The following is a 21,940-nucleotide window of genomic DNA, read 5'->3' as shown; positions in this document are numbered from 1 at the left end:
TGTTTATCCCACTTTTGTGGGAATCAGCCAGGCAGGAATTTGGGAATCACGAAGGGAGACCCAGAATGGCCGTAATCCAGAACAGCCACAGCTAGGAAAAGTCTATCTTTTTTCCGCACAGCCGTTGAAGTTTTGCCCTCTTTTTCCTCCCCGCCAGGGCTCAGCGAGCGGGACTAAAATTAGAGTCCGTTCCTATTCCAAGGCAGATGGATTCTGAGCGGCCAAGCTGCCTGAGAACAGGTGGCGTCTCAGGACTTAGAGGAGGGTGCTGGGTTCGATTCCTCCTCCTTCCCCTCCCTCCCTTCTCTTTCTTCCTTCTCTACCTCTCTTCTCCTTTCCCTTCCCTTTTCCCCTTTCCTTTCTTTTCTTTTCTCTTTTCCTTCCTTCCTTCCTTCCCTTCCTCTTCCTTTTCTTTTTTCCTTTCTTCCTTCCTTCCATCCTTCCTTCCTTTTTCTTCCTCTTCCTTTCTTTCCCTCTCTGCTCCTTTCCCTTCCCTTTTCCCTTTCCTTTCTTTTCTCTTTTCCTTCCTTCCTTCCTTCCTTTTTCTTCCTCTTCCTTTTCTTTTTTCCTTCCCTCCTTCCATCCTTCCTTTTTCTTCCTCTTCCTTTCTTTCCCTCTCTCCTCCTTTCCCTTCCCTTTTCCCTTTCTCTTTCCTTTCTTTTCTCTTTTCCCTCCTTCCTTCCTTCCTTCCATCCTTCCATCCTTTTTCTTCCTCTTCTTTTCTTTCCCTCTCTCCTCCTTTCCCTTCCCTTTTCCCTTTCTCTTTCCTTTCTTTTCTCTTTTCCCTCCTTCCTTCTTTCCTTCCATCCTTCCTTCCTTTTTCTTCCTCTTCTTTTCTTTCCCTCTCTCCTCCTTTCCCTTTCTTTTCTCCTCCATCCCTCCCTCCCTTCTACCTCCTTCCTTCCTTCCTTCCTTTCTTCCCTCCTTCCTTCCTTCTCCTCCCTCGCTCCTTCCTTCTCCTTCTTCTCTCTCTCCCTTTCACCTTCCTTCCTTCTTCCTCCCTCCCTCCCTCTCCTCCTCCTCCTTCTTCCTTCCTTCCCTCCCCCCCCCTTCCCTCCTTCCCTCGACATTAAATCCTGTTCCAGAGAGCTGGAGCCTTTGCACAATGTGTCCAAAGGACAATTTCTCCCTTGGGTAAGAATTCTGGGCTCGTTTGCTGAGAGATCGACCGGTTTCTTTTCTGGGCCGTCCACGGAATCCTCGGGAATCTCTTCCAACCCCTCAGTCCAAAGACACCCATGCTTTTTCAACTTTTCTTCTCTTCCTTCGCTTCCATAGAGAGTCACAGGGAAACTGCGGCCCGCACCGCACCTTCTCCGGTTACTAACCTTTATTTATCTCGGGTTGACAGCTGAGGGCCCTTCCTTACAAACGGCCTTCTCAGGTTTAGGACCACAGTTGCTCCTACAAGCCAAGTCGGCCTTAACTGCTGGAATCCGCTTGGAGAAGTCTCTGCGGTTTCTTTAACAGCGTTTTCAAGGATGATTACCATTGCTGGCTTCTTAGGGCTGAGAGCAAGCGTCTGGCTCAAAATCGCCCAGCTGGTTTTTGTGATATAAGAATATAAGAATGTGTGTGTGTGTTTGAGAGAGAGAGAGAGAGAGAGAGAGATGTTTTAGCACAGGGGTCCTATTTAGCACAGGGTGAAGCTATTCTCCAAAGCACCTGAAGGTAGAACAAGAAGCAATGGGTGGAAACTAAACAAGGAGAGAAGCAACTTAGAACTCAGGAGAAATTTCCTGACAGTCAGAACAATTAACCAGTGGAACAGAAGTTGCCTCCAGAAGTTGTGAATGCTCCAACACTGGAAGTTTTTAAGCAGATGTTGTATAACCATCTGTCTGAAGTAGTGTAGGGTTTCCTGCCTAAGCAGGGGGTTTGACTAGAAGACCTCCAAGGTCCCTTCCAACTCTGTTGTTGTTGTTGTTGTTGTTGTTATTATTATTATTACTTGGAGACTGGAAATATTTAAACCCCGTGATGAATTGCACAACTGCTGTATTTATTTTTTTTAAAGAAAAATGGTGAGTGGCAAACGCCATGTTGCGCAGCTAAGTAGCCTGGCGACGTGCACAATTTTTGCACATTTTTTTTGTTTTAAATTCCATGCTGTTTGGGTAGTTGGGAGTTACAGGTCTCTCCTGTTCACCTTTGGTGCAAAATGTACCCTCAGGTCTGTTTTGCCCGAAAGTCCCTCTGGAGCAGTCTGGAAGGCATGTGTGTATGTGAGTGTGTTTGGATGTCAGCAAGTTCCCTGGACTCTGAGCTATGTGCTCAGCCGGAGTTTTAGGAATGGCTTCGAACAGGTGCAGAGACCAAAAATACCCATTCCCCCCCTCGTCCGGGCCCATGGGAATGGGGAACGAAGGTGGGTGAGAAACATGGGGGCTGGGAAGAGGAAGTTTGATCATTTTGTTTCTCAATTCCCCCCCCCCTTCAATTATTATAGAAACATAGAAGTCTGACGGCAGAAAAAGACCTCCTGGTCCATCTAGTCTGCCCTTATACTATTTTCTGTATTTTATCTTAGGATGGGATCTATGTTTATCCCAGGCATGTTTCAATTCAGTTACTGTGGATTTATCTACCACGTCTGCTGGAAGTTTGTTCCAAGGATCTACTACTCTTTCAGTCAAATAATATTTTCTCATGTTGCTTTTGATCTTTCCCCCAACTAACTTCAGATTGTGTCCCCTTGTTCTTGTGTTCACTTTCCTATTAAAAACACTTCCCTCCTGGACCTTATTTAACCCTTTAATATATTTAAATGTTTTGATCATGTCCTCCCTTTTCCTTCTGTCCTTCAGACTATACAGATTGAGTTCATGAAGTCCTTCCTGATACGTTTTATGCTTAAGACCTTCCACCATTCTTGTAGCCCGTCTTTGGACCCGTTCAATTTTGTCAATGTCTTTTTGTAGGAGAGGTCTCCAGAACTGAACACAGTACTGTATTCCAAATGTGGTCTCACCAGCATTCTATATAGCGGGATCATAATCTCCCTCTTCCTGCTTGTTATACCTCTAGGTATGCAGCCAAGCATCCTACTTGCTTTCCCTACCGCCTGACTGCACTGTTCACCCATTTTGAGACTGTCAGAAATCACTACCCCTAAATCCTTTTCTTCTGTAGTATTTGCTAACACAGAACTGCCAATACAATACTCAGATTGAGGATTCCTTTTCCCCAAGTGCATTATTTTACATTTGGAAACATTAAACTGCAGTTTCCATTGCTTTGACCATTTATCTAGTAAAGCTAAATCATTTACCATATTACAGACGCCTCCAGGAATATCAACCCTATTGCACACTTTATTTTTCCTGGCTGAAAAAAAAATAAATCCAAAATTCACAGCCATCCTCCAAACGGGCTTTTCCCCCCCAAAGGATTCCATTTTTTAATTTGGACTCTCGTGGTTAAGTTTGAACTCAGATCTGGGGGGAGTTTGAAGGTTGTTGTTCAGCAGTGAGTTCGGTCTGAACTTCGGAGACTTTGAAAAGGGTCCGGATTTCAATTTCCAGAATTCCCCAGCCGGCAGTTTTGGTTGTGAGCCCCTTGGAGCCCCTTCCTCATCTGTGGGGTTTAGGGGGTTTAACAGACCCTAAATTCAGCCCAGCTTGGGAGAGGGGAAGGACGTCTTTCTGCGCAAGCCGCAGCTGAGGACGCACATTCCTGGGGCCGAAATAGGCTGCCAAGGAACCTGATCTCCAGGGCCTGAAGCCAGGATGGGCGACGGGCGACGACTGGCTTGGTTTGAAGATCAGCCAGATGGGATGAGACGGGCGGGGAAGGGGGTGGGGGCTCTGAGTGACAGGAGGCATATCACGGCACATTTTAGATTTTACATGCGTATGTATGTATTTGATGTGTTTGGGTCTTTTCACCTGTAAGATTGATAGAATTTTAGATTGATAGAGTCTCGTCTTCGGGCTGGTGCTTTTGGCTTCGTGCTAGAGTGTGCTAGGCCCTAGCATGAAGCCGAAAGCACCAGCCTGAAGACGATGAGTGGGACCTCGACAAAACATCACCAAGATTCTATCAATCTTACACGGGAAAAGACTTGAATATGTAATAATAATAATAATAATACATAATTTATTAGATTTGTATGTAGCATGTTTTTGCTAATAATGAAAAGGAAGGTACATATGGATATATATATAGACTCAGAACACACATTGCAAAACAACTAAGTAGCCTGCAAGCTCCAACTACTCAGGATATCACCCCTAATCCACAATCATTAACTAATCAGCATACCTCAGCTACATCAACGACCCCAGGTGTTACCCCACTGACTCACCAGGAAGTTTCTACACAGCAGGCAATTGCTGAGCCATCAAACCACACCCAGCCACCAGTATTTATAGAAGGAAGGCAGCTCAGGTCCCGCTGTGTTCGCCCTAGAACAAGGACAGAAGCACCAGCCTGAAGATGACGAGTGGGACCTCGTCGAAACGTCGCCAGAAATTTCTGAATCGTACACGGGAAGAAACCCGAATATGCCAAGAACATCATACCTGTACCCGTGAAAATCTATGAAAACATATATGTATATAGATATACAGTATACACTGCTCAAAAAAATAAAGGGAACACTTAAACAACAGAATATAACTCCAAGTAAATCAATGAATGGACGGACGGACGGACGGACAGACAGATAAATAAATATCTACTGAACAGAACTCCTTGTTGGCGGCAAGAAAGGCATCCAGCCATTAAAACACCCTAGTAACTCCTATCAGTTGCTCATTCTCCACCTCGCAAGGGATGATGACGTCATTAAAAGTAGATGGTGACGATTCTCGCCCCGCGTCACCGACACCAGCAGGGTGGAGAAGCACCTGTCAGCTGGATGGATGACGCCGATGTCCCCTTCCTGGCTCCTTAGTCACCTTCCCCATCGTGGCTGCGTTCCAAGGTCTCCATGCTTGGTTGCGCAACTTCGGCTGGTGCGCATGTGCCTCTCTGTCCTTTAATTCCCTGCACTGGTGCTGCTGTTGCGTTTTTTCCCCCCTTCACGCTGCCCTTGATCGATGAAGGTTGCCAGTTTTGGCAGCCGGGCTGATAGGGAAGTCTTCTCCCTTGGAAAGTCCAGTTGGGTGGTCTTGACCGAAGCCGGCTTTGCACTACAGTGTTCCCTCACTTTTCGCGGGGGATGCGTTCCGAGACCGCCCGCAAAAGTCGAATTTCCGCGAAGTAGAGATGCGGAAGTTAATACACTATTTTTGGCTATGAACAGTATCACAAACCTTCCCATAACACTTTAAACCCCTAAATTGCAATTTTCCATTCCCTTAGCAACCATTTAGATTATTACTCACCATGTTTATTTATTAAGGTTTATTTAAAAAAATATTTATTTAAAGCAGACGAAAGTTTGGCAATTACATATGACGTCATCGGGTGGGAAAAACCGTGGTATAGGGAAAAAAACCGGGAAGTATTTTTAAATTAATATTTTTGAAAAACTGTGGTATAGACTTTTTGCAAAGTTCAAACCTGCGAAAATTGAGGGAACACTGTACAGTACTTCATAGAAGATTGAGGGCAGAAAAAGACCTCCTGGCCCATCTAGTCTGCCCTTATGCTATTTCCTGTATTTTATCTTAGGGTGGATCTATGTTTATCCCAGGCATGTTTAAATTCAGTGACTGGATTGACCAACCACGTCTGCTGGAAGTTTGTTCCAAGCATCTACTACTCTAGCATTTACCACTTCAGTTCTGATTTTGGAATGGAGGGGTGGGAATTGTTAAAAGGACAGGAAGTCCAGCACGGAGAAAAAAAATAGATTTTTCTAGACCAGAAGATGTCTGAAATTTGATTTTTATTTTATTTTATTTTTTTAAATCTGGAAGCCATGATTAGAGGAACAGCAGATCTCCAAGTTCGTCTTCGTTTTTCACGTTTTCGGATTTTATTATTGCGATTTCGTGGTTTCGTTGTCATGAGTCACTTAGAGTTGTTCGGAGTCTGCTGACCGACAGGTTTCATAAATGATAGAAACATAGAAGACTGATGGCAGAAAAAGACCTCCTAGTCCATCTAGTCTGCCCTTCTACTACTTCCTGTATTTTGTCTTAGGGTGGATCTATGTTTATCCCAGGCCTGTTTACATTCAGTTACTGTGGATTGATGAACCACGTCGGCGGGAAGTTTGTTCCAATGATGGGTTGTCCCGCAGTCAGCCGGGTGTTTAGACTGGATTCTAAAAAGCCTCCATTGATGGATCTCCTACGATTTCTGGTGGCAAGCTGTTCCGCTGGTTAATTGTTCTCATTGTTAGGAAGTTTCTCCTTCGTTCCAGATTGTTTCCCTCCTTGATTAGTTTCTATCTATTAATTTTTATCTTGCTTTCTGGTGCTTTGGAAAGTAGATTGACCCCCCCCTCCTCTTTGTGGCAGCCCCTCAAATACTGCTATCATGTCCTCTCCAATCCTTCTTTTCTAGCCAAACCCAGATCCTGCAGCTGTTCTTCATATGTTTTAGTCTCCAGGCCTTTGATCAAACTTAGTTGCTCTTCTCTGAACTTTTTCTAAAATCTCAACATCTCTTTTTTTGTGTGCTATGGGGAAAAAAGTTTTTTGCAGGATTCCAGGTGTGGTCTTACTAGGGTTTTAAGTTGACCACATGCAGGGGGGGGGGAGGCACTGTTTTCAACCTTCGAAATTTAAGATGGGCGGACTGCAACTCCAAAGGTTCCCCAGCCAGCATGGTTGCCAAGTTTGAAAAAATATTTTTTTGAAGAGGAGTACAGTACTTTCATATTCCTGTTGTGATATAAAACAGGGGTTTCCAACCTCAGCAACTTTAGGTCGTGTGGACTTCAACTCCCAGAATTCCACAGCCAAGCCTGGCGACTTTAAAATGCGTGGACTTCAACTCCCAGAATTCCACAGCCAAGCCTGGCGACTAAGACTTCTGGACTTCAACTCCCAGAATTCCTCAGCCAACATTGACAACATTAAGATGCGTGGACTTCAACTCCCAGAATTCCTCAACCCACAGTGACAACTTTAAGCCGTGTCGACTTCAACTCCCAGAACTGGCTGAGGAATTCTGGGAGTTGAAGTCCACAAGTCTTAAAGTTGCCAAGGTTGGAGACTCCTGACCTAAAAGATGTATAATTCTGAATATAATATATAACGTAACATAACATACATTATAACATAATGTAATTATATTATTTTTCCCTCTCTCAGGACGATGAGGTGGTCCTTCAGTGTTCCACTGTCGTCTTCAACGAACAGCTGAAGTTATGCCTGGCTACCGAAGGCTTTGGAAATCGGCTGTGTTTTCTGGAACGTACTTCTAATGCTCAGGTGCGTACCAAGGCAGGTGACCCAGGCGTGAGACTGGAAAGGGGGATAAACAACAGCTTAACCTGCCCTCTGTGACCTGTGGCTGCCGGCTTTCGTACTGGGAACTGAGTCATCCCATTGGGTGGATGGGCTAGATTGGACTCGGTTTTTTCATTTAGTTCTTTGTTAGATTTTTTAAAATCCTGCCTTTATGACTTTATAAGTATGGTGAACATTCATCATGCTCCTTCCTACTCCTATCTCCCCACAACAACCCTGGGAGGTAGGTTGGGCAAAATGAGGGGTCAGTTCCAAGATACCCAGCCGGCTTTTAGAGCTAAGGCAGGACTAGAACTCATGGCTGCTTGATGCCCAAAGTCACCCAGCCAGTTTTCATTTCTAAGGCGGGACTAGAACTCACCGTCTCCTGGTGATTGGCCCATAGTTATCCAGCCAGCTTTCATTTCTAAGGCGGGACTAGAACTCACCGTCTCCTGGTGATTGGCCCAAAGTCACCCAGCCGGCCTCCATGCCTAAGGCGGTACTAGAACTCACTGTCTCCCAGTGATTGGCCCAAAGTCACCCAACCAGCTTTCATCCCTAAGGCAGAACTAGAATTTAAACCCCGTTGATTGATTTACAGTCACCCAACTGCTTTCGTTGGCTGAGATGGAAACTAGAATTCACAATCTCCTGGCGATTGGCCCCAAAGTCACCCAGTTGGCTTTCATAGCTAAGGCAGGATTCGAATTTAGGATCTCTTGCTTTCTAACCACTAGACCAAAAGGGAATCATATCTGGGACTTTAGATGAGCTTGCAAACTTTTATTTTAATTAATTTAAATAATATAATTTGATTTTATTAATTGAATTTATATGCTGCCCACTCCCTGAAGATTCAGGGCGGCTGAATTTTATACTTTTAGTCAAGACCGGGTGGTGGCAAATTGTTTGTGAAACTCAAATCAATTGAAACCGCATCTAATTTTCTATCCCCTTGCAGAAAGTCCCTCCAGATCTGGCAATATGTTGCTTCAGTTTGGAACAATCTTTGTCCGTACGAGCCCTGCAGGAAATGCTGGCCAATACGGTGGAAGCGGGTGTCGAGGTAAGGAAGGGAAAATTTATCTTTCTTTGTGGGAAGTGAGTTAGAAGGGCAGCTCTTGGCTTGGCCTCCTTGAGTTAAGAGCACGGATGAGGGCGCATATATGTGTGTGTGTGTATTCAAGAGAGCTACAAGTATCTTACTAGGGTGAGCAGCAGTGTTCCCTCTAATTTTTTTGGGGGGGTGGGCGGAAAAGTATAGTGTCTGAGCGGCAGCCCCTTTGGGACTGGGCGGCACAGAAATAATAAATAAATAAATAAATAAAAAAACACCCTGTTTTGCCTCAGAGAATTTCAAAATAAAATACTGTCCTGTGTGTCTATAACAGTGAGCTCATAATAGGGCAACTCTATCAATATCAAAATGCCACTTAAATAGTTGAGCTAGTTTCAAACTAGATTTTGATTTTCTTTCTCTCTTCCTTACTCCCATTCTTTTTCTTTCTCTTTTCCTTCCTCTCTTTTTTCTATCTGTTTCTCTCTCTTCCTCTCTTCCTCTCTCTCTCCTTCCCTCTCACTCTTTTCCCCTCGGCTTCTGGGCAGGTTTGGAAAACTCTGAGTTGATGATGATTTTTAAGTGAGCGATTGCTCAGCTGCTCAGCTTAGAGGGAACTATGGTGAGCAGATGAGACTTTTCTCCTTTTAAAAACAATTTATTTATTGAGTTTTACATATTAAAAAAATAGATATACAGCAGTGGTGGGATGCAAAAAATATTTCCCCTCTAAAACCAAGATCTGATCATAGCAATAGCTCTTAGACTTATATACCGCTTCATAGTGCTTTTACAGCCCTCTCTAAGCGGTTTACAGAATCAGCATATTTGCCCCTAACAATCCGGGTCCTCATTTGACCCACCTTGGAAGGATGGAATGCTGAGTCAACCTTGAGCCGGTGTTGAGGTTTGAACTAGTGAATTATAGCCAGCAGTCAGCAGAAACAGCCTGCAGGGGGGTCACTTCCTGGTTTGATCCAGTGAAGGGCTGCAAATTTTTTTACTACCATGCTGTGGGTGTGGCTTATTTTGTAGGTGTGGCTTGCTGGCCATGTGACCAGGTGGGAGTGGCTTGACGATCATGTGTCCGGGGGTGGTGGCTTAAAGGTCATGTGACTGGCTTAAAGGTGGCCAACTTGATGTCACTCACATCAAGGGTTTGGGTTAGGGTGCCTGGCCTCTGCTATATATCCATCCTAAGATAAAATACAGGAAATAGTATAAGGGCAGACTAGATGGACCATGAGGTCTTTTTCTGCCGTCAGTCTTCTATGTTTCTAACCTCAAAGAAATACAACTTCCCTATCTATTTACTATTACTGAATATCCAAAATGTACACTGATAAAAATAAATAAAGGGAACACTTAAACAACACAATATAACGCCGAGTAAATCAAACTTCTGTGAAATCAAATCAAACTAAGGAAGCAACAATGAGTGACCATCAATTTCACCTTCACACCTTGTGCACCTTGTGCACATTCAACTTGGTACAGAACAAAGTATTCAATGAGATTATTTCATTTATTCAGATCTATGATGTGTTATTTGAGTATTCCTTTTATTTTTTTTTGAGCAGTATACTTATTTAATTTTATGTGTATATGCCATATGTGTACATACATATTACACACAGGCACGCAGAAATCTACATGATCTACCATATAAACTGAATGTGTATGTACACACACACAACACACGCACAGCTTTTCTAAAATTATACACATTCAACCTCATTTACTGCGGTAGAAAAAACATACCCAGAGCCCATAAGGGAAAAAAGAAAAAAAAAAAATCAAAATTTTTCTACCGGTTCTGTGTACCTGACCATCACTGGTTTGATCCTATGGTCCCCACTGGAGGCTGAGCACATCGTTTTCGTTTTCTCCCAGTGGGGAGAACCTGCTGGGCGTCTTGAATGGTGAATGAATGGAAGGTGAGGGGGGGGTCCTTTAAAGGGGCGAAAGGAGATGTCCAGCCAGCCTCAGGTATCCCGCGATGCCCGTTGGCCCTCGGTCTCGAGTAATCACCAATGGTTCACCTTCTCTCCCTCTTCTTTTCTTTGGCTTCTCAAATCTGCCGACTGACCCTCTCTAGGGTGTCGACTTGGACAAGTGGGTAGGTGCTACTTTTCATGCGCTGCCTTGATCCCATCTCCTCCGACCCTCCTTTCTAAACCTTCCCCTCCCCACCTGTTTTGGCGTGTGCCTCCCAGTTCCCGGTTTCTTCCTCGGGGTTCCCACCTCCTCAAATGTAACCCGTAATAGACGCGGGACAGGTTTCAAGAAGACGGTTGATTTGCCCTATGGGGCATTAACCTAGAACAGTGATGGCGAGTCTGAGTTACCCACCACCACATCCCTTGTCTCCTACCCACAAACGTGCCATGTGGCCCACTCAGGTTGTGCCAGCGTGACTATCCTCCTTCCGCTTCCGCCCAGGTGGGTGGGCATAAGATGGCCTTGAACCTCTCAAAAGAATGCTTTGTGATTGCATCTGTTCCCTCCTGAAAATCCCCCCTCCCAAGTTCCCATAAACATCAGGCCTTCTGTAGATAGTGTGGCAAGCCGTTAATTTATCACCAACTCTTCGGAGAGGGGCGGCATACAAATCTAATAAATTATAACTATAACTTCTGCACCGGCTTGACAGGCAGCCGCCCCTCAAGAAAAAAGCGTACCCTGCAGTGATTAGAGAGATCACAAGGGGTTAATCGGTTTAACCATTCCTCCCTCTTCCAGGGGGGCCCTTGGTCTTATCTGGATATTTGTCATGGAATTGTTTTAACTAATCTGCCTGCTTTCACTTCCTAGTTTCCAATTGGAATTTTCCACTTTCCAATTTCCAGATATACTGAGATACACTTGGCAGAATTGAGCCAGCATTCTCAGGGCAGGATCTGGGATGGGCCTGATAGTTTTTTTGTGTTTTATCATGTCCCCCATTCCCACAAATATTATTTGACTAAAAGAGTAGTAGATGCTTGGAACAAACTTCCAGGAAATGTGGTTGGTAAATCCACAGTCACTGAATGTAAACATGTCTGGGATAAACATATATCCATCCTAAGATAAAATACAAGAAATAGTATAAGGGCAGACTAGATGGACCAGGAGGTCTTTTTCTGCTGTCAATCTTGTATGTTTCTAACTGTCCCACAGGCAGGTTGAACGAAAGCTTTAGAGCAGATCAAGATTCCTATGAAAACTTCATGAACTCCATCTGTATAGTCTGGAGGACAGAAGGGAAAGGGGGGGGGGGATGATCGAAGCATTTAAATAGGTTAAAGGGTTCAATAAGGTTCAGGAGGGAAGTGTTTTTAATAGGAAAGTGAACCCAAGAACAAGGGGGCACAATCTGAGGTTAGTTGGGGGAAAGATCAGAAGCAATGTGAGAAAATATTATTTGGCTGAAAGAGTAGTAGATGCTTGGAACAAACTTCCAGCAGATGTGGTTGGTAAATCCACAGTCACTGAATTTAAACAAGCCTGGGATAAACACAGAATCCATCCTAAGATAAAATACAGGAAATAGCATAAGGGCAGACTAGATGGACCATGAGGTCTTTTTCTGCCCTCAATCTTCTATGTTTCTATGAAGGGCAACGTGACCATTTTTGAAGTTGGTGGGTGGGCCTTGCCTACCCACAGATCTTAGCAGTGGGTCTTCCTCGTTGAAAACCAGGTGGGATCCCCTTATCCTCTCCCTCCAGTAATCTTTCTCTCCCTCCTTCATACCTCCTCCTCCTCCTCCTCTTCCCTTCCTTCCTTCCACGTTTTCAACCCATTTCCCTTCCCACTGGACTTCTCCACCGATGGTTGTGATTTCCCAAAATTTGTCCCTGTGTCCCTTCTCACTTCATTGCATGATTCCTCATCAGTGGAAGTCCTTTTTCCTTCTGGGGAATTCTCCACGCGGTGGGCGCAAGAATGGAGCGTGGCGAAAGAAACATGGTGGTTTGCAAATGACAACGAACGGAGGGAGAAGTTCTCTATCCCAATATGGACGTGGTCTGATTCAACGTACCAAAATCCTGAGCCCATAAGCAACTTTATGGGTTCCATAGAAGGTTCATAACATCCTATTTTAGTAGCCTTTTAAAAGGTTCATAAAGCCTTTTTTTATCATGGCTGTCACGATATTCCTCAACCCCGTTCAAGTTTTGGGGAGGAACATTCACAAAACTCTAGTTGACAAGCAACCCATGTTAGAACTTGCCAAACGGGAACATCTGTTTTCTTGCTGTTTTATTGGGATAAAATGGAGGGGACGGGAGCTTTTAGAAGGAAGGAGCAGTTTACCACCTGGAACTCATTACCTGTTGTTGCTTCCCCCAATCCCAAAATCCTCAACCTTATATTATCTACAATCAACCTCTCTCCTTCTCTAAGAGGTCTGTAAGGGGCGTGCATAAGTGTACTTTTGTGCCTAATGTCCCTGTCCTACTGTCTTATTATCCTTTCTATTACTACGTTCTAGTTATGTTATGTTAAGATGCACTATAATACTATACAGTGATACCTTGTCTTACAAACTTAATTGGTTCCGGGACGAGGTTCTTAAGGTGAAAAGTTTGTAAGACGAAACAATGTTTCCCATAGGAATCAATGGAAAAACGATTAATGCGTGCAAGCCCAAAATGCACCCCTTTTGCCATCCGAAGTGCCCATTTTTGTACTGCTGGGATTCCCCTGAGGCTCCCCTCCATGGGAAACCCCACCTCTGGACTTCAGTGTTTTTGCGATGCTGCTAGGGAATCACAGCAGGAGAATCCCAGCATTGCTAAAATGAGCGCTTCGCTGGCAACGGAAGTCCGGAGGTGGGGTTTCCCAGCGAAGGGAGCATCAGTGAAATTGCGGCATCACAAAAACACAGAAGTCCGGAGGTGGGGTTTCCCATGGAGGGGAGCCTCAGGGGAATCCCAGCAGTGCAAAAACGGGTACTTTGCTGGCAATAGAAGTCCGGATGCGGGGCATCCCAGCAGTGGCAGTGGGTTTGTAAGGTGAAAATAGTTTGTAAGAAGAGGCAAAAAAATCTTAAACCCCGGGTTTGTATCTCGAAAAGTTTGTATGATGAGACGTTTGTAAGACGAGGTATCACTGTACTTGTTTGACAAACAAATAAATAAATAAAGTCTAGGAGGATATGAATCCTGCCCTATTCTAGATCATTTGATCCCAAGGAATGATGGGGTCATACAATCATTTGAATTTTTTCAGTAACAATTCCAGGCTTGTGTGGGATTGCAGCTGCTCCGGCCTCGAAACCTCTCTATCCCAATAATCTGGACCTAATGGCCTACTATGACGTTTACATAGCAGTTGGGTCCATGCTAATGTGATGTGCATTTTGTGGTTGCAAGAATACACAAGATGATCAGATGTTCCCGAGGGTGGTTTGGAGGTTCTAAAATTTTTGGAGCGCATTTTCTGCACTGAGTCAGTGATCTGCTCACATTGGCGCATAGACACTGATCAGAGAGAACCCATCTCACACGGAGATGAACGCATAACTTGCCAAAGGGTTTCTTGTGGAAATGGTCAAACCTGTGCTTTCATGTGGGCCGCATGGGAAACCAATTGTTGAGTTGTCTAGCCCTGATGGCGAGGAAAGCTTGGCCGTACACCATGGTGACCTTGAATGGTAGAAGGTCTGGTAAAAAGATGGGAGGGTGGTAGTGTTGATCCTGGAAGTCATCCCACAATTTTAGCATCTGTTTTCCTGACTCCTGAGAAGTCCAGTAGGTCTACACAAGTCAAATAAGTCATTTTGCTTTTTTACTACACTGTGTAACATAGACTTGGACACTCTACGGGCCACATCTGGTCCTTTGGCTGTCCCTATCCTGCCCATGGCAGGGGTGGCAACAGCAGTAGACCTATTGGTTTAGTTCAGCCATCCACAACGGTGGAGCCATCGTGTAGAGTTAGAGACTTTGGCCTGACACGGTCCCCGTTTCACAAGTGGCCCCTCGCGAAAATTAACTGCACACCCCTCCCTTGACATGTCGAGTTGAAGAAATTGCACCGCCTGTTCGATCTTGGCTGATTTTGGAAAGATAAGGACGGTTAGATCTGGTTAATCCAGGGGTAGGCAAAGTTGGCTCTTCTGTGACTTGTGGACTTCAACTCCCAGAATTCCTGAGCCAGTCATGCCAGCTCAGGAATTCTGGGAGTTGAAGTCCACAGGTCATAGAAGAGCCAACTTTGCCTACTTCTGGGTTAGTCACTTAAATGGGACATCAGTAAGATTTCCCATAAAAAAACTCCAATGGAAAACTACAGGGTTATTATAAAAGAATGGACTGATTCATGATGCATTTTTTCAGTTCTCGAGCATCGTCATGTAACGAGTCAGTGACCATTTGAAAAAGGACTGATCTAAGTTTTGAATGGTACCATAGGGGCGATGTAGTCAGGTCATTCTTCCTGCAACATTCATGTTAATGTATGAGCAGAGTAATCCTCCTTTCCCAAGGTGAACACAAGAACAAGGGGACACAATCTGAAGTTAGTTGGGGGAAAGATCAAAAGCAACGTGAGAAAATATTATTTCACTGAAAGAGTAGTAGATCCTTGGAACAAACTTCCAGCAGACGTGGTTGGTAAATCCACAGTAACTGAATTTAAACATGCCTGGGATAAACATACTGTATATCCATTGTAAGATAAAATACAGGAAATAGTATAAGGGCAGACTAGATGGACCATCAGGTCTTTTTTTGCCGTCAGTCTTCTATGTTTCTATGTAAGGTTGTTGCACACAGAAAAACGTTTAGGTTGAGATAAGTTGTGAATAACTATTCAGCCATACAAAGATATACTAACTTGAATGAAAGTTTGCTTTGAGAAATAGCATATTCACATAAACAATCTAAAGCCATACACATAATAAGTCAGAATAACAATCCAGGAAATAAAAGTTGATTGTGAGTAGAATATGTGTGACTTGGCTGGAGTTTTGTGTTTCTTTTCCTTAATAAAATATTGTTTCATGAAATTGGTTCATTCACTTTGAATAATCCTGTACATCAGGGGTCATCAACCTTTCAGACCCCAGGAGCCACTAAATTCATAATTTTAAAACCCACGGACCACTAATATGAACTTTTTAAAAAGATAAACAGTATTTAATGCAATATTAAAAATGCATTTTAGCTAATATACATAACTACAGTACAGAGAGATTGCAGGGAAAATGCAGATCAAACCTAACAGTGAGTAACCATTAACAGTGAGTAGCTTTCTGTGGACCACCAGAATTTTCTCGCGGACCACCAATGGTCCATGGACCACCAGTTGGTGACCGCTCCTGTTTATTGTTGCAAAGAGAACTACACGGACACCCATGAATTAACCAAGGGTCAAACTTGACTTAGAGATGGTTACCATCTTATCTTTTTCTTTAGTAGGTTTCAATCCTACTTCTGAATGCCAGTCGGTCAACCATGAGGTCTAGGATCTTGCCAGTAGCGTAGAAGCCGAAAGCTGGCGATAGTTGCTGTGGGACGGGTGCATGGACCTGTGTGAGCTCCAGGTTGAATATTCCACAGGTACAGCTGTTGTGTGATTTTGGGTTTAACTTTTGCCTTGTCGTCCTCCAGTCTTCGCAAGGAGGTGGACATCGGACGCTGCTGTATGGACACGCGATTCTTCTACGGCATTCCCACAGCGGCATGGTAAGTGGGGGAATGGAATTCCAGGAAGCTGTGGATTCCGACACGGAGACAGGGGAGGGTTGGGAAGCTTCAGCCCAAGTCAAAGTGACTCTACGCAAGTCCAGTGGAGCAACAAGGGGCCATTTTGGGTCAAAGCCAAGCAGGTTTATTTTCAAACTCTGAGTCATCTGTTCTCTACCAAGAAAGGGGTGGGTGTAAAAATTGCAAGGAATCTCAAAGGGAAGCTTGGAGGAGCTGGGTCGTAGTTCTCTGCCAAGTCAACGTCAAGAGAGATGTTCTGGAGGCCGGACTTGAAGTTCTAAGTAAAGAAGCTGAGGTCACCTGAGGTTGGGCGGTGCTGGCTGTTCCTTGCCTTCTGTGATGCATAGGTAGAGCTATAACAATCAGGAAGAGGGATATTGTGATCCCGCTGTATAGAGCGCTGGTGAGACCCCATTTGGAATAATACTGTGTCCATTTCTGGAGACCTCACCTGCAAAAAGATATCGATGAAACTGAACGGGTCCAAAGACGGGTGACAAAAAATGGTGGAAGGTCTTAAGCATAAAACATATCAGGAAAGACTTCATGAACTCAATCTCTATAGTCTGGAGGACAGAAAGAAAAGGGGGGACATGATCGAAACATTTAAATATGTTAGAGGGTTAAATAAGATTCAGGAGGGAAGTGTTTTTAATAGGAAAGTGAACCCAAGAACAAGGGGGAACAATCTGAGTTGGGGGAAAGATCAGAAGCAACGTGAGAAAATATTTTACTGAAAGAGTAGTAGATGCTTGGAACAAACTTCCAGCAGATGTGGTTGGTAATTCCACAGTGATTGAATTTAAACATGCCTGGGATAAACACATATCCATCCTAAGATAAAATACAGGCAATAGTATAAGGACAGACTAGATGGACCAGGAGGTCTTTTTCTGCCGTCAATCTTCTATGTTTCTATGTGTGGAGAGACGTAGCTATGGAGGCTCACCACCAGAAGAAAGCCTGAATTGGTGACCCTTTTAGCCAAGCAGTTGTTCGCTTTGGCTGAAATCACTTGTTTGAAAGAGAAGTAGCAATAGTATTTAGAATTATATACTGCTTCATAGTGCTTTTACAGCCTTCTCTAAGCAGTTTACAGAATCAGCCTCTTGCGCCCAACAATTTGGGTCCTAATTGGACCCAGCTCGAAAGGACGGAAGGATGATTCAACCTTGAGCCGATGGTGAGTTAGCTGAAGGAATCTTGGCTTATACGGAACTTTTCTTTTTCCCGATGTTTAGTATCTAAGCTGCTTGACCACCTCACGTTCTTTGACGGATAAACTCGCCTTTGACGTGGGCCTTCAAGAAGATGCTTCAGGTATGCGATGCAGACTGAGCTGTCAAGGGAACAGTTGGGAGCCTGGCGGGTTTTCTTACAGGATGTAGAGGGTTGGACTAGATGACCTTTGAGGTCCCTCACAGCCCCACAGTTCTGGGATTGTATGGGATGGTTTGAAGGGACGGGGAGGAAGAATTTACCCGTCAGCTTCTACATGGGTCCATTCCAATTGTTCCCAACGAAGAATTTTAAGCAGCTTAAAGTAAATGCAGTTTGGGTTAGGTTTTAAATGTATTAATATTTATTTATACTTTATTTATGCTCTGGGCAGCGTACAATTTATGCCTTGTTGTTGTTCTTGTTTTCATTTTTCTTATCCTCCTCATTAGCCAACTACCCAGGTACAAGTAGCCCTTGCAAGCATCCGTTTAGTGAATTGTTAAGGTTATGACAGCTCTATAGAAACAGTGACTTACAGCCTGTCTTCGCACTTAACGGCCATTGGCAGCATCGCCACGGGGCCAAAATTCAGGCAGATGGCTACCGGTAGGCCCAGCTAGTCCTCGACTTACAACAGTTCATTTAGTGACCGTTGAAAGGGACAACCGCACTGAAAAAGTGACTTATGACCATTTTTCACACTTACGACCATTCAAGTGCATGACCACTGACTCATATTTATGACCGTTGCAGTGTCCTCGGGGTCGTGTGACCAGTTTCCGCGAACTTCCAACCAGCAAAGTCAACGGGGGGGAAGCCAAATTCACTTAACAACCAAGTTACAAATTTGAAATGGGACCAAAAAAACTCACTTAACACCTTTCCGGCAAAGCCACATAAATTCTGGACCCGATTTTGGTCGTACATCGAGGACTTTCCTGTGCTTAATGGCATTTGTAGCCTCCTGGGGTTATGCGACCGCCATTTGCAATATTTCCCCAGCCAGATAAAACAGAGCTGGATTCTCATTCATGAGTCTGGGAGTCACTGGAGTGATTCATTGATTCGCTTGTCAAAAAACAAAAAAAACCTTGGGCACGGTTCACTTAGCAAGCGCTTTGCTTAGCGACGGAAATTCTTTGCAGTCGTAAGGTGAAGACAACCTGTAACTGAAACTGGGTGCCACGTAGAAGCGGAATTTTGTGACCTGCATGAGTTCTCCAAGCTGGGCAGAACTGGATGATAGAAATTTCATTCCGTACCGAGGCCTCCCTCCATGCATAATTTGCATATTTTTGCATAATTTGCATGGTTTACTTTCCGTCTGCATTGAGGCAAAGAGTAAGGAGCTGTGTGGGATGCCCAAGCATGACGGGACTAACGCCAACGAGCAGGGAAAGACCCGCCCTTTTCTCCTCGCCTTCCGAAACCAGCCTGGCGTTGGCTGCCATCTTTCTCTTCGGAAAGGCTGGCCAACAACACCCATCGTCCCCCGCCAGGTTGACCCGGGGGAAGGAATGCTGCATGGCTGTGCTGAAAAGGGGCTTGGATTCTCGGTGGGCGTTTGGACAGCTGCCCATGATTCTTCTGCCTCCCATCCGCAGGGGAAGCCTGTTGGTGGACCATCCACCCGGCCTCGAAGCAGCGGTCAGAAGGGGAGAAAGTGCGCGTGGGGGACGACCTCATCCTCGTCAGCGTCTCCTCTGAGCGGTACCTGGTGTGTATCCCAAATGGCGGCGGTGCCTGTTAACGTATCAGCAGAGTAATCCTGGTTTACCAAGATTGTGCACACACAGAAACGTTTAGACTGAGATCAGTTTGTTTATTTGTTTGTTTGTTTGTTTGTTTACTTACTTACTTATTTACTTATTTATTAGATTTGTATGCTGCCCCTTTCCGTAGACTCGGGGTGGCTCACAACACAATAAAAACAGTTCATGACAAATCTAATAATTTACAATTTAAAATATTTAAAAAAACCCATTATTAAGCAGACATACATACAAGCATACCATACATAAATTGTATAGGCCCAAGGGAGATATTTCAGTTCCCCCATGCCTGACGACAAAGGTGGGTTTTGAGGAGTTTACGAAAGGCAAGGAGGGTAGGGGCAGTTCTAATCTCTGGGGGGAGCTGGTTCCAGAGAGTCGGGGCCGCCACAGAGAAGGCTCTTCCCCGGGGGCCGCCACAGAGAAGGCTCTTCCCCTGGGCCCGCCACAGAGAAGGCTCTTCCCCTGGGGCCCGCCAACCGACATTGTTTAGTTGACGGGACCCGGAGAAGGCCCACTCTGTGAATAACTACTCAGCCACACACAGATATACTAACTTGAATTAAAGTTTATTTTGAGAAAGAACATATTCAGATCAACAGTCTAAAGTCACACACCTAATAAGTCAGAATAACAATCCAAATATTACCAAGTACACAGTCTTTCTTGCCAATTGTCTTTGTCATAATCAGTAAACAAAAATATCAAGCTTTAAAAACTTTTTGGCTGTAATACATAACTACAGTACAGAGAGATTGCAGAGAAAATGCAGAGCAAACCTAACAGAGAGTAGCCCAACAAAGAGAAATAGAGAAAGTGACTCAGAGAAATAAGCTATGAACTCTAGCTCCCTCTTGTGGCAGTCTGCAACACCTGCAGCCAATATATTGCCAACCCAACTGGCCAGCTAGGGAATTATGGGTGTTGATGTCCACCCGCCTTAAAGTTGGTTAAGTTGAGTTAGCCTGGAAGCCATATTTCACATTGGGCCTTCAGGCCTACCACAGTCTTCAACTAAAGGGATGATTGATTAGTTACGTTTTTAAAATCCATATTACTTTAGAAGTAACTCAAGACATCGAATATAGCTAATATTCCTTCCTAGTCTTGTTATCCTCACAACAACAACCCTCTGAGATGGGTTGGGCCAAGAGAAAGGGAGTGAGGGATTGGGTCAAAGTCACCCAATTAACTTTCATGCCTAAAGTGTTACTAGAACTCACTATCTCCTGGTGATTGACCCAAAGTTAGCCAGTTGCTTTCATTCCTAAAGTGGTACTAGAATTCACAGTCTCCTGGTGATTGGCCCAAAGTCAGCCAGTTGCTTTCATGTTTAAGGTGGGACTAGAACTCACTGTCTCCTGGGGATTGGCCCAAATTCAATTTATTATTCAATTTCAATTCAATTTATTAGATTTGTATGCCGCCCCTCTCCGAAGACTCGGGGCGGCTCACAACAATAATAGTACAATAATACTTTAACTGAACCTGGTCCTGGGAAACAAAGCAATCTTCCCCCTACCGCTCTTTCCTTCTGGGCTGACCACTGATGTGGGTGGCCTTTGTCTTCTCCAGCACTTGTCCACCGCCAGTGGAGAACTTCAAGCCGATGCCTCCTTCATGCAGACACTTTGGAACATGAACCCCATCAGTTCGGGCTGCGAGGAAGGTGCGTACGGGGGCCGGGTGGCATAGAGCTGTGATGGCGAACCTGTGGCATGGGGAGGCCTTTGGCCACAGTCAACCCAACTCCATCCCAATGTGCAGGCCCGCTTCCACAGCCCATGGGCCACCTTTACGGAGAACCTCCACGACATTACCCGATATGGCTCCCCAACTTCATCCCAATGCGCAGACTCGCTTCCATCTTGCCCTGTTGTCATTTTGGGATCTGGAGATGGTTGTCGACTCACTCTGGCGTCTCCCTCTCTCTTTCTACCCCCAAGGATGTGTGACCGGTGGCCACGTCATGCGCCTCTTCCACGGCCACATGGATGAATGCCTCACCATCTCCACCACGGACCAGAATGAAGAGCAACGCAGGTGGGTTTTCTGAGTAGAGCCTTAAGAAAGAGCCTTCTCTGTGGTGGCTCCGACTCTTTGGAATCAACTGCCCCAGAGATCCGCACTATCTCCATCCTTCCGGTCTTCCAGAAAACCGTTAAGACCTGGCTTTTCCGGCCAGGCCTGGAAGAAGGATTGATTGCAAGTATGATAGATTTTGGTAGGATATTATTGTTTTTACTGTATCGCTGATTTAATCGCTATATTTTTATTGTTGTTGTATTGTTAGCCGCTCTGAGTCCTTTTTGGACTGAGTGGCATATAAATACAAAGTAAGTAAGTAAGTAAGTCTTTCCTGATAACTTATCAGGAAAGACTTCATGAACTCAATCTGTATAGTCTGGAGGACAGAAGGAAAAGGGGGGACATGATCGAAACATTTAAATATGTCAAGGGGTTAAATAAGGTTCAGGAGGGAAGTGTTTTTAATAGGAAAGTGAACCCAAGAACAAGGGGACACCATCTGAGGTTAGTTGGATTCGGATGTTGCATGAAGCCATTAACCAAGAGTGGACTTGGCCTGGCTGCATTCTGGTAGTTGAAGTCCATGAGTCCTAAAGTCGCCACACTCGGAGACTCCTGCCATAAACAGATCACATAAAGTGGGGACTTGACCTCTAAATCCTACTCAAGGATCCGTTAGCCAAGTCCCACCCTCTTTTTAAACTTCCTTCTGCAGGGTGGTGAACTATGAAGGTGGTGCCGTCTGTTCCCAGGCTCGGTCCCTCTGGCGCCTGGAGCCCTTGCGCATCAGGTAGGTTGGGCTTTTTTCCC

General features: G+C 44.7%; 1 protein-coding gene across 1 annotated transcript in view; it reads left to right on the top strand.

Annotated features, from left to right (window-relative positions):
- The window catches only part of LOC139174151 (ryanodine receptor 1-like), a 161,260-nt gene that overhangs the window by 1,715 nt on the left and 137,605 nt on the right, over positions 1-21,940 (top strand). The window contains exons 2-9 of the mRNA XM_070764289.1: positions 7,212-7,331; positions 8,314-8,418; positions 16,014-16,088; positions 17,351-17,429; positions 18,935-19,047; positions 20,678-20,771; positions 21,049-21,145; positions 21,846-21,920. Of these exons, the coding sequence (XP_070620390.1) occupies positions 7,212-7,331; positions 8,314-8,418; positions 16,014-16,088; positions 17,351-17,429; positions 18,935-19,047; positions 20,678-20,771; positions 21,049-21,145; positions 21,846-21,920 (758 nt within the window). The remainder of the gene's footprint in view (positions 1-7,211; positions 7,332-8,313; positions 8,419-16,013; positions 16,089-17,350; positions 17,430-18,934; positions 19,048-20,677; positions 20,772-21,048; positions 21,146-21,845; positions 21,921-21,940) is intronic.

The sequence above is a fragment of the Erythrolamprus reginae genome, chromosome 11, assembly GCF_031021105.1.
Source record: "Erythrolamprus reginae isolate rEryReg1 chromosome 11, rEryReg1.hap1, whole genome shotgun sequence".
Lineage (NCBI taxonomy): Eukaryota > Metazoa > Chordata > Lepidosauria > Squamata > Dipsadidae > Erythrolamprus > Erythrolamprus reginae.
The sequence above is the reverse complement of the archived record's forward strand: the minus strand, read 5'-3'. Positions and strand labels throughout refer to the sequence as shown.